The sequence below is a fragment of the Macaca nemestrina genome, chromosome 9, assembly GCF_043159975.1.
Source record: "Macaca nemestrina isolate mMacNem1 chromosome 9, mMacNem.hap1, whole genome shotgun sequence".
In the NCBI taxonomy this organism is placed as follows: Eukaryota; Metazoa; Chordata; class Mammalia; order Primates; family Cercopithecidae; genus Macaca; species Macaca nemestrina.
In genome coordinates this window covers 5,618,058-5,630,991 of record NC_092133.1, presented here as the reverse complement: position 1 = coordinate 5,630,991, position 12,934 = coordinate 5,618,058, and the positions used below count along the sequence as shown (strand labels likewise).

At 44.3% G+C, this 12,934-nt stretch overlaps 1 protein-coding gene across 2 annotated transcripts in view; it reads right to left on the bottom strand.

The window, feature by feature from the left end:
• LOC105470588 (marker of proliferation Ki-67) overlaps nt 1–6,439 on the bottom strand; it is a 29,177-nt gene extending 22,738 nt beyond the window's left edge. For both annotated transcript variants that reach the window (XM_071068922.1, XM_071068923.1), the window contains exons 1-4: nt 6,129–6,439; nt 5,629–5,798; nt 3,233–3,311; nt 3,024–3,139 (exon numbers count right to left, since the gene is read on the bottom strand). In XM_071068922.1, the coding sequence (XP_070925023.1) occupies nt 3,024–3,139; nt 3,233–3,311; nt 5,629–5,720 (287 nt within the window). In that variant the 5' untranslated portion in view covers nt 5,721–5,798; nt 6,129–6,439. The remainder of the gene's footprint in view (nt 1–3,023; nt 3,140–3,232; nt 3,312–5,628; nt 5,799–6,128) is intronic.
• Between the last annotated feature and the right edge of the window lie 6,495 nt (nt 6,440–12,934).

Here is a 12,934-nt window from a genome sequence, read left to right as displayed (position 1 = left end):
AAGATACGTAATTATCCTGGCAAGCTTCAGTGATCAAGTCATAGAAGCAATCCTTTATTCTGCATAATGAAAACTTTTTGGCCTCGGTGAAATGACCTGATTTGAATTTATAGGCAACCTAAGTAAGATCTGAAGCAGTCAGACTGTACAGAGTTCGGAATCAAGTCTCCCTTTCTAAGATTCACTTTCTAATCTTTGTTGGATGGGTTTAATCATCTGAATTTATCTCAATTTGGATAATATCTTGTTTTGGAAAAATAGTTCAGCTCTCCAATACACATCAAAAGTTTCCTACCTATAGGCGGGGCGTGGTGGCTCATGCCTGTAATCTCAGCACTTTGGGAGGCTGAAGAGAGTGGATCACTTGAGGTCAAGAGTTCGAGACCAGCCTGGCCATCATGGTGAAATGCCATCTCTATTAAAAATTACGAAAATTGGCCGGGCGCGGTGGCTCAAGCCTGTAATCCCAGCACTTTGGGAGGCCGAGACGGGCGGATCACGAGGTCAGGAGATCGAGACCATCCTGGCTAACACCGTGAAACCCCGTCTCTACTAAAAATACAAAAAACTAGCCGGGCGAGGTGGCGGGCGCCTGTAGTCCCAGCTACTCCGGAGGCTGAGGCAGGAGAATGGCGTAAACCCGGGAGGCGGAGCTTGCAGTGAGCTGAGATCCGGCCACTGCACTCCAGCCCGGGCTACAGAGCAAGACTCCGTCTCAAAAAAAAAAAAAAAAAAAAAAATTACGAAAATTAGCTGGGCGTTGTGGTGCGTGCCTGTAATCCCAGCTACTTGGGAGGCTGAGGCACAAGAATCACTTGAACCCGGAAGGCGGAGGTTGCAGTGAGCCAAGATCACACCACTGCACTCCAGCCTGGGTGACAGAGAAAGACTCTGTCTCAAAAACAAACAAACAAAACTTCCTACATAGAAGTCTGTATTAAATAAAAATACTCTTTAAAAATGAGGGCAAACTTCCAAGAAGCACAGTAAAATAAATGACCAGAGAATTTAAGTGGTGCATTAAAAAAATAACTATCTAATACAAATGAAGACAATAACAGAGACAGAGATCCATTTAGCAAAATGGATTTTTAAATGACCCAAATAATATGTTGTCTACAAGAGACACAATTTTGATTCAAAGACACAATCCTTTAAAATAAAAGCATGAGAAAAGATATACCATGCAAACAGCAAGCAGAGGGGAACTGGAGTGCTATACTAACATGACACAAAATCACCTCAGACAAAAATTATTCATAGAGAAAAAGGACATTTTACATAAGGATCAATCCAGCAAGAAGATATTCCAGTTAAACACGAGAGTTCATCTGACAATAGGTTCCAAGAGACAACTTAAAATAAACCATAAAAATTATGAAAAGTTAAAATTAAGGGGGTGGAAAAAGTTACACTACACAAGCACTGACAAAAGGAAATTAGTTTAGCCATATTCATCATCCAAAGGAAACATTAAGCAGAAAAGAAAGCATTGCTAAAAATAGAGGACATCTCTAAATGACAAAGAGTTCCATGCACCAAGAAGATATAATTGTAAGTTTGTACACCATAGTACAGCCTCAAAATATACAAAGCAAAAACTGACAAGAGATAAAAACAAATCAATCAATCAATCCCCAGTAGGTGATTTGAACATATCTCTTAGAATAGTAGGGAAAAATTTATTAGAATATAGAAGATTTGAATCTAACGGGAGTGTGTGTATCTGTGTGTGTGTATATATATACACACACGTATATAAATAAAATATCTGAGGCACTGTAGAATAGTTTTCAATTACACAAGGCAGATTAGTAAAATAATTAACCGTATCTGCTCATAAAGCAAACCCTGACACATTTCAAAGACTGGACATTAGTCAAATGTCCATCAAGAATAAATGAACTCTGTATAGTTATGTATATTATTGTATATATTAAACATATTTTTTTCAGTGAAATACTTATGCCATGAGAAGGAACAAACTACAGAGATGCCCAACATGCTATGAATCTCACACACATAAAAGCACAAGCCAGGCACAAATGTATACATTCTTATATCACTGTTAAGGATTTTCATAAGAACAGACAAAACTGTAGTGTGTTCAGAGATCCATGCTTAGGCAGTGAAACTCGAGACATTTGATATCCTGAAAGCCAAAACGGTGGTCTACTTGCTGAGGGAAGGAAGTCGTGATTAGAAAACAGCATTTTAAAATGCTTCTGGAAATGTTCTATATAAGCTGGTGGTATATTAGTCTGCTAGGGCCACCATAATAAAGTCCCACAGACTGAACGCCTTGAACAACAGACATGCCCTTCTCAGTGCTGGAGGCCAGAAGTCCGAGAGCAAGGTGTCAGCTGGATTGGACTTCTCTGTGCCTCTCTCCTTGACTTGCAGATGGCTGCCTTCTTGCTGCCTCTTCTCGTGGGCTTTCCTGTGCATGTGTTCCCTAATCTCCTCTCATAATGACACCAATCATCAGATTAGGGCCCATACTAATGGCCTCAAAAAGCCTTCATTGCCTTTTTAAATGCCCTCTTTCCAAATACAGCCTAAGGTACGAGGGGTTAAGAATTCAAAATATAAATTTTGGGAGAGCACAAATCAGTCCTATTACAATAGGTAGTGATCAAAAGGGTATTCACATGATAAATTGACCCGTCTATCTTGTTTTGTACCTTTTTCTCTGAGTGTATTTTGCTTTAAAATAAAAAAGAATAGAAAAATCTCATGCAGTTTCACAACGCTTGGAAGAAAATAACAAACTCCTTTAGGACAAGGTCAACCTTCCTCTGCATAATTATTTGCACCCAAATCCTTGAATTCCATCACATTTTGTCCCAATTAGTCAGCTTCCTAGATCCATATCCTCTTAAATTAAGATTAGTGTTGAGAATGAAAACCTGAAATACTTTGACATCCATGAACATTAAAGAAGAATGACAGTTGACTACGACACTAATTTACAGTTAATCAGAAGATGACATTTACTGTTAGACCAATCAGCTTTTGCCTACCTGAAAGATCGATCAATAATGGTTATTACATCTCCATGTTTTAGCTGTACAGGCTCATCAATAACAGACCCATTTACTTGTGTTGGATTTGTGGAACTGAAATTATGTAATATTGCCTGCAAGTGAAAAAAAGGGGAAAATATGTAACTAATGAACAGATTGAAAGTGAACTAAAAGCTTTAAAAGTAGATCTCCAAAAAACCACTCACCTCCTGCTCAATGATTTCAATTTTGCAATGTTGTTTTGACACAACAGGAAGCTGGATACGGATGTCACATTCAATACCCCTTCATGCGAAAGAAGAAGGTTTTTTTGGTTGTTGTAACTTTTTAAAACATTACCTCAGTTTCCCAAAATAAAACACAATTTGACTAGAATGTTTGATCTGTAAACATAATTGACATAAAGGAGTAACAAAATGGGCAATGTAAACGATCTTGCATTTTGCAAAGAACTTTTGGAAGTATTAATCATGTAACTATTAGATCTTTAAAACAGAGTACATGAAAATAAGGGAAGACACTAGAATACAAATTGAATTACCTTTTATATAAAAAGCTATACTTAAAAGACACAAATAAAGGAGTACTTACATCAATTTTGGAAAATGACTATTTTTAATACTCTGTGCTTTCTCAAAAACGTTTGTTTGTAATGTTAAATATGTTTAGAGGTTTAATCATCCCCAAATGTGCTTATTTTATGCTAGCACTTTTGTGCATCAGTTTCTTCATATACAATAGAGTACATCATGTGATGTTCAAACAATTAAATGGATGTACATGTCACTAATTTGCCTAGCACATAGTAAATGCTCATTATGGGTGAGCTTTTCATTGTTGTTTTAAAACTACACTGAATTTACGGACAGATTCAAAAGTCTCTAAATAAAAATACTAACTTGTGCGCAACAAAAAAAAATCTAAATTCAACTTGTTTTTCCACAGAAAGCTAACACCACAGCAAAGTAGCGGAAGAGACAATTCCTAAACCTACACAAACTAATAATCAGAACAGTTCATTAGTAGGTTCCTAGAGTCTTCAGTGTGCCTGTTCTAGCCCGTGATCTTAAAAATTTGAACAAATTATGCAATGCCCTGTCTGTTCTCCATCTGAACCTTTGGAGTCTAAGAATCTCTCTTCCTACCCAGGTCATGTGACCAAACACTTAGGAATTAGTTTCTAAATTATAAAATCTTGCATGAAAATACATTCAAGGACTACTGTATGAAAAGCAAAAGGACTGCCACTTGAGATGAAATGTTTATATTTTTCCTTTTCAAGAGAAAGGTATCCATGGAAAGTGAAAAGCTACCTTAACCCCAAATAAAATAATTTGACTTTAAGGTAACAGGACATCTGAGCAAAGGAGAGACTATCCCCTACAACTGAGAATTTGTTTGGCAGGAGGACGACTATGGGTGGATGGGTGTTTCTGAGCTTTGGCACTGTTGACATCTTGGGTCAGATGCTTCTGTATTGTGGGGGCTGCCCTGAGCCTGGTAGGTTGTCCACCCTGACCTCTCCTTTGCGATGACGGCACATGTCCCCTTCCTGTATTGTGACATGGAAATTCAAATGACTCCTGGAAGGTAAGATGACCCTCCTGTGAGAACCACTGCTCTTAAGCGATTGCAAATCGGTGGCTCCAGCCGGTGTTTCTACTGACCCTTGCCAGAATGCTAGGTATTGATCACACCCCCTGTGTAGTAACAAGACAGTCCTTGCCTTTGGGGAGCTCAGCCTAGTGGGAGACAAACCCACAACTCACCCATGAAGCTGTGGGATGGGAAACACAAGTTTTCATGCAAGGCTTCCTCGGAGGTGACATTTCACCTGATGCCTGAATGATGGAAATCACACAAGTTTGGGGAAGGGGAGAACTTTCCCATCATAAACTTCCAAGTGTGTAAGAAGTACCAAGGTGAACAAGGGCTTGGAATGCCTTAGGCAGGAGGAACAAGGTAGGGATGGGGTTGGGAGGATGGGGTGAGGCCAGGATGGGATTCAGGGCCCAGACCACACAGGAAGTGACCCCTTCTCAGACCTCTAGTGGGACACATGTCAGAGGCTGATAGGGGCATTGTTAGCATTTTGCCTGTTATACAGGGACTGTGTTATTACCACCACCAAATGGGACAGCAACATAAGAGAAAATGTTCTCAAACTCCAAGCAGGAAGACTTTCTGTCCCATTTTCCTATTGCCGCCAAGAGGCAAGTGTATGGCTTCCTTCCTCCATTCTCTTAGGGTCCCCAGTGGCCAGTGATGTCCAGTGTGGAGGGACCCGGGGGCGCAGTGTCTTCAGACGCCTGCCTGAAGCCAGTGAGGTATGAAGATTATCTATATCTTTCTTTATCGTAAGATTAGAAAATCGATTTTTTAAATTGGCTTGATTTTTAAAAACACTTATACAAACACTAGCATCAAATTTATATTTGGCAAAACAAAACACAACTATGTCAACTTAGTAACGAATGGGAGAAGCACCAAGGAAAAGTGACAGCAGGACCCAAGCCTAGAGCGCGTTTCTGGACCGTGTACTGTGACTAAGATATTTTCCTCTTTCTCAGCTGAAATGTCCGCGCGCGCCCGCGGGGCTCACCTTCCAAACAAGCAGGTACTGAGGCTCAGGGGAAAGTGGGGACCGTCGACCCCGCTCCTTTTGATAGTAACCAGGCGTCTCGTGGGCCCCATTTTCTAAACAAGGAGTATAATCCGTAGGGGAAGGCCAGGTACCGAAAGGTTTGCAGAAGCAAATTTACAACTCTTCCACTGCAAAAGAGGTGCGGGTTACTCTGATAGCAAAGGAGCTAAGAAGAGCCGCGTGCTCAGTCCACCTATCCCCGGCCACACAGGCGCACACCGCAGCTAGCCAGCGGGGACCCCAGCACAACCCGACCGCAGCCCCTGGCGCCCCAAAGTCCCGCGGCCGGAGTGCTGTCGCCAGCGCCTGCGCCTCCCGGGAGCTTCCACCCAGACGCCCTCGCCAGAGCCCAGGAGCAGTCGGGCCCAGGCCGCGCGTCCGTCCCCGCAGAGCTCGGGGTTCCCCGCGGCTCAGCCCTCGACCCCGGACAGCTCCCAGGCGTCCCGGCCGCAGCTCACCTGGGACGATTCGGCCCCCAAGGCCACTTGTCAAACCACCGCTCGTCAAGTTGCACCCAAAGTCCGCCGCAGGAGGAGCCGGCGCCGCGCTCACCTTCGCCTGGTAAGCTGCGCCCGCCACGCGCCGCACACACCCGGCCGCAGCCCGCCGGGCCGCGCTCGCTCCGCCCCGGCCTGCGGTCCCCGCTGCTCCCGCCGCCGCCCCTGACGGGGACCCGGTGGCCCTACAGGTTACGTCCCCGGGCGCCCGGCTCTAGGGGCTCCCGCCGAGTCCTCCCGCCCGCCCGCTGCGTCCGCCCGCCACTTCCTTCCTCCAAACCGGCGCGCCCGCCCAATTCAAACGAAAACGGAGATTCAAATTCTGGCGCTAAGCGCTGCGATTGAACGGGAAAGCGCGGCATGGAACCAATAGGAAGGGCGCCAGGGAGTGGGCGGGGAGGGGAGGCGGAAACGGGGCTCCTGGGGCGGGGCTGGCGTGTCCGCGGGCGAGCCATTCATTCATCCGGAGGAAAATACCTGGGTGCAGCCCGGGCGAGGGCGACTGGCGGAGGGCAGAGGTGGAACACGCTCCCACCGAGATAACCCGTCCTGCCATCCTTTTCTTAAAGGACCAAACACCTGGGGCACTATAACGTTACTCATTGCCAGGAGATTTAAAACTGTTAAAAATTGCAAACAGGAGGGACACGGTGGCTCACGCCGGTAATCCCCGCACTTTGGGAAGCTGAAGCAGGAGGATCCCTTGAGCCCGGGAATTCAGAATCAGCCTGAGGCACCTGGAGAGAACCAATCTCTAAAAAAAATTAGCCAGGCATGGTGGCGCGCCTGTAGTTCTAGCTACTGGGACAGTTGAGGTGGGACGATCACTTGAGCCAGGGCGGTCGAGGCTGCAGTGGGCTGAGATGGCGCCACTGCACTCCAGCCTGTCTCAGAAAAAAAAAAAAAAAATTGAACCCTTCCTCTTCAGTGCATACATCTTACCAAACACAACCAATTATATGGTTTGGTGTGTTTGGTGTGTCTTTTCCAGCTATACGTGTATTCTCTTTCAAAAGCACAGAAAAAAGATCATAACATACACAACACGGTTCTATATTTTGTGTTCTCTGCTTTTAAATATCCTGAGGCTATCTCCACCCAGTACATTCTCGCTTTTACTCTCTGTTTGATGGCTGCAGAGCACTGGGCTTCGGGAAACCATAATTTACTTAATCTTTACTATTGCCACATATTTAGGTTTAAAATGTTTTGTTATTAGAAAACATTCTTCAATTAAAATGCCTTGTGCATGCCAAGATGGGTGAATCCTAAAATAATTATACACAGGATTCTATCAGGGTCTGCTTCAGTTGCGCTGGTGGCCATGTGGGCTCAGTGGGCCACCTGGGGTGAAGTAAATGGAGCCCAACCATGGTTTTGGTGACAACCTCCCTGCAGCCCCATCTCACCTCCTCCAACTCCCCAGCAACCCTTGGAGCTTGGCTTCCTTGATCAGGAGCAAGCATTCTCACTGTTTGGAGGGGACCCCTAAGGGCTTCCTATTCCTTTCAGGGGAGTCCATGAGATCAAAACCATGTCTCTAATGGCCCTCAGTGTTACTTGTCCTTCTTATTCTCATGCTCCCAAGAGTGTGGGATGCGGTTCTGCAAATACAGAAGCAGTGAGGAGACTCCCATTGTCTCCGTTTCAACCAGGTACTATAGAGATTTGCAAAAATGTGAAATAAAGTGCTGTTTTCATTTTGTTGTTGTTTTGGATAATGCAGATTTTTTTCCATAAAGATAAGTTATTGGTGTTAGCATCAAACAGGTGCATCACTATCTTAAAACGAATCAATAAATGAATATTTTTAAATTCCTTAGCCTTAAAATATATAAATATAGCTAGATATAACCCATCCACATTCACAAAACTTCCTGGTGGTTCTCAATCATTCTTAAGAGTGTAAAGAGACCACAAGATTGAAAAGACTGAGCCCTGTGCTCTAGAGCAACTACAAAGATATCAGCTGCTGATGGAAACAGAGAAACTGGGAAAGCAACATAAAAGCATAGGACAGCAACTCTAAATTGTATGGGCCAAGTCTCATGTAGAAAAATTCAATGCAGGGAAACTATTACATAAACGTTTTAGGGGGCATGAGTTTCCATGTTCTTTCCATTAAACGATCAAACAAAGCTCACCACTGCATAACCCCATAAAATACAACTTTTCACATCCTAATTACTGCTTGTTTCCAGGGACAGTTCTTCCACCCTCATGGATGCAGCCTAATTAGAACTAGAAGGTACTAGGCCAGGTGCAGTGGCACATGCTTGTAATCCCAACATTTTGGGAGGCCAAGGTGGGTGGATCACTTAAGGCCAGAAGTTCAAAACCTGCCTGGCCAACATGGTGAAACCCCGTCTCTACTGAAAATGCAAAAATTAGCCCAGTATGGTGGTGTGCACCTGTAATCCAAGCTACTCGAGAGGTTAAGTCAGGAGAATCTCTTGAACCCAGGAGACAGAGGTTGCAGTGAGCCAAGATCACACCACTGCACTCCAGCCTGAGCGACAGAGTGAGACTCTGCCTCAAAACAGAACTAGGAGATGCTAGAATATCTGTCCGATAATCCAAACACTAGTGAACACAGAGTACCAATTCTCAAGAGACAGCAGGAAATTAAAGGAAAGATACAGGGGAATGGTCAGAGTGGTGGATCTTAGATCCATAGGAGAGCCTGTCTTTAAACTGTTTTATGATAGACTTTTGCAGTGGGGCTTTCTGTTGAATTTTAAACTTGGCCCAAAGCCTAAGACTTCATAATAAACGCAGATCTCTGGACTGTGAGGAGAGCCCTATGCCTCCCGTTCCCAGGCTGGCCTCTGGCCCTGTGTCTCCATCCAGTGTGATCAGCGTCTCTAATGGGGTGTGGAACAAAAGCTTGTGGCTAGAGCACCAGAGACCCAAGATGTGCAGGAAGAGACTTTCCAGGGGTTATGTGGATCTGGGGAGTCTCAGGGAATCCATTTCCAGATCCTCACAGTTCACACTCTCTCATGCCCAAAATCAGTCAGCCAGAGGACAGGTCTCCAAAGGAGTCCATGCCCCAGGGCCCTTCTCACCCTTCTTACTCCCAAGCTGCAGATCTCATCTGCCTGAAACTTACAATGCACATTGCCCCAGGCAACCAATAACGGAAATATCCAACAATTCCCTTAACTGTGTCCATCCATCTGATTAGAGTATATACTTACAATAAAATTTGATCTTATGTTTCATAAAAATGTAATTTGAAACATTGCAAACATGAATTTTAAAATATTCATTTATTGATCCATTTTAAGATAGTGATAGTGTTGTTTCATCAACTGTTTTAGTAAGTATGTATATAAATACCTGTGTAATATGTATGTGTATGTATACATAAAAAAGAAGAGACGCTAGGCAAGGTGGCTCACGCCTGTAATCCCAGCACTTTGGGAGGCCCAGGCAGGAGTTGAGGCCAGGAGTTGGAGATCAGCCTGGGCAACATAGCAAGACCCTCCATCTCTACGAAAAATTAAAAAAACAATTAGCCAGGCTGGTGGCGTGGGCCTGTAGTCCCAACTCTCTAGGAGGCTGAGGCAGAAGGATTGCCTGAGCACAGGAAGTGGAGGCTGCAGTGAGCTGAGATTGCGCCACTGCACTCCAGCCTGAGCGACACAGTGAGACCTTGTCTTATAAATAAATAAATAAATAAATAAATAAATAAATAAATAAAGGCAAGGAAGAGTTTCAGATAAGTAGAACAGAAGTGTATAAAAGACCCTTTAATACAAAAGCATGTGAGGTGCCTTAGGATAAATTCGGAGGGGAAAGTGAAGTAGAAACACGCAAAAAGGACTCCTGCGGGGAGCTACCTTGGAAGACTTTCCGTCAGCCTGGGCGAGTCTTGGAGGGGCGGCCCTGCCGGCAAGGGCGGTCTCTTTAGCTCTGGCTCCTGTCCTGTTTGTGAGTTTCTTTCCTTCCTGACTTGAGGCTCCTTCCAACATCTCAGCTCCCAGCCAGCGGTCCCAGTGGACGCCCTCGGCTTGGAGGTGGGGGGGCGGGTTTTAAAGTTCACAATCCCTGACCCCGCCCTCATCCACCGGGGCAGGAAGATGGAGGCTCAGTTCGTGGACACCCTGGGCTCGGCCTCCTGGGCTACTGGCGCCCCCAGAAGTGTCCACGCGAAGGCCTGGATTCCGGCGGTTCACCTGGCTCACTGCCCAGGCCCTGGGACCCTAGAGTGGCTGCAGAGAGGGGCGCTGCACCAATCAAGAAAGCACCAGGGTCCCGGAACTTCACTATCTCTGCCCCTGCCCCAAAAAAAGCATCACTGTCCCCAAGCGCCCCCCATTTCCAATTAGTGGAGATAAAGACCCTAACTTAGGGGTACAGGGCGGGGATGGGGGAGGCCAGAAATTGCACCCCTGGAGAGAAGTGGAGGACTGAGGGCCTTGTGAATGGGGCCATGGCACTCTCTCTAGCTCAAAATTTAGCGGGAAGAGGGTCGGGGGGTGGGGCGGGGGGGAAGTGCGGGGCACACATCTACGAGATCCTGGAGTGTGCGGTTGTTGTCAGCTCCAGCCCTGAAACCCGGGCACATACAATACCCAGCAGCATCTGCCTGGCTTCGACCCGGGCCCAAAGCTGAGCTCACTACCTGGAGTCCAAGCTCCTGTCCACCCCGTGTCCTTGGTTCCCTGGGCAGTGAAATCAAATGAAAAGCAGTTGACCTCGGTCATCTACCAACCAATCCCCAAGTGGAACTCTGACAGGAGGACAGGATTTAGCCAGTGGTGCCTTCACCTCCTGCCTCCCCTCCAGGTTCTAGTATCCTGGTGCCCTTGGGCTCTCTTCTAAACATCTTGGGTCCGAAAGTTATGAATTTAATATAAAAAGAAAACGCGCCTACATTTTATAAAATCACAGAGGGCTGTTCATATTTAGTGTTGTCAAGTAAACATGTATTAGAAAAACAGCTAGTATCACCATATTTCTATTTTAACACCAAAAAGTAGTATTGACATAATGTCAGGAAAAAAAAGAACACCAAGTAAAAAACTTTAAGTGGAAGATTTAAGTTTCTGAAACATTGGTATTAATCCATGTTCTTATTTTCTCATCGTGATAGGGATGGATGAAATGCTCACAGCTGGAGTCCATCCACACGATGTTTCTGGGAATCTCTGTTTGTGAAGGTCCCACCCAATCCTACCAATCTATCCATTTCACTTTTTTTTTTTGAGACAGATTCTTGCTCTGTCCCCCAGTCTGGAGTTCAGGGGCACAATCTTGGCTCACTGCAACCTCTGCCTCCTGGGTTCAAGCGATTCTTCTGCCTCAGCCTCCCAAGTAGCTGGGATTACAGGTGTGAACCACCATGCCCAGCTAATTTTTGTATTTTTGGTAGAGATAGGGTTTCATCAAGTTGACCAGGCTGGTCTTGAACTCCTGACCTCATGATCCACCTACCTCAGCCTCCTAAAGTGCTGGAATTACAGGTATGAGCCCAGCCTCCATCTCACTTTCAATATTTCTTCTACCACAGCTTTTCAGACCTTAAATACCCCAAATAGTCTTCAGCAGATGTTGGTGTGTTTGTATCAAAAGTTACTTATATTAGGGGTGAGTATTCTTTGAATCCCTAGGAAAGTGTCTTCAAAAAAGAAATGCTTGAAATAATTCAGTGTTCCATGTGCTGAGTATTTAAATGTCCATTTATTTTATCTGAAAAACACTTTAATATTATGGTATTCATAATAATCATAGTAATGTATAAATTTACACATACATGATGCCTCAATAGATGTGCCTAACAGGTCACACGTACTCAAAATATTTTGCTGGGTGAGACATTCTGTGAAAAACTTTGCTACCTCCTTTTGCATTCTTTTTTCTTGCTTTCTTTTCTTTTCTTCTTTTTTTTTTTTTTTTTAGATAAATGTGTTGATCTTTATGTGGTTGTTTGGCGAGTAGCTTCCATGGGCTACACTGAGTAGCACAGCAACTGTTCTGTTTTAACATCGGCCATGAAAGCAAACAAGATTCCTTCTCAGCTGTTTAATCTCAAAGCCTCCCAAAGCATCGCAGTAGAAACAACTGCTCGATTTATATAACCCAGGAAGATTAAACCCTGGGTGCCTGGCATGGTTCTAATCCAGTACAACCACCACCATGTTGATTCCCACTTTTACTCAGATGGAGATTCAAGTAATTTCCTCAACTGAAACATTGGTTTAAGAAAAGCATTTTACAGTGCGTTGTTTCCAGAAACAGCTATGCCCCCTGGAAGGAAAAGACATCTTAACAACACAAAATAGTGGTCAAAATCAATTACTTAACACTTATTATAAAGTCAGTAAGAGAGGCAAGTATAATAGCAACAGCTTTCCTCACCATAAGGCAGCTGCCAGGTTTCTATACATCTTCTGCTCTCCAAGGTAAAGATGCACATTTGACATCTCCATACCTATTATGTGCAGGACACGTGATCCCGAGAAATTGTCAGAGCCTTTTTCTTGTACTCCAAACCAGCTTTCTGTTCCTTGAATATTAAAACTCCAGGAAGTTGCCTGGCTTATTTATACCACTATCCCTCTCACAGCAGACAGCCAGATATAGCACACAGCAACACAGTCACAAATAGTAAAAAGGGTTATGATTTGTAAGACAAAGGCTATGTTTTTAAATGAACGATATTCATTGTAAAAATTTTGTTGAAAACACAGTACTTGTACCTTCTAAATATCAATAAATAAAACTAATAAAGATTTGAATCTAATGGACACATACAGACT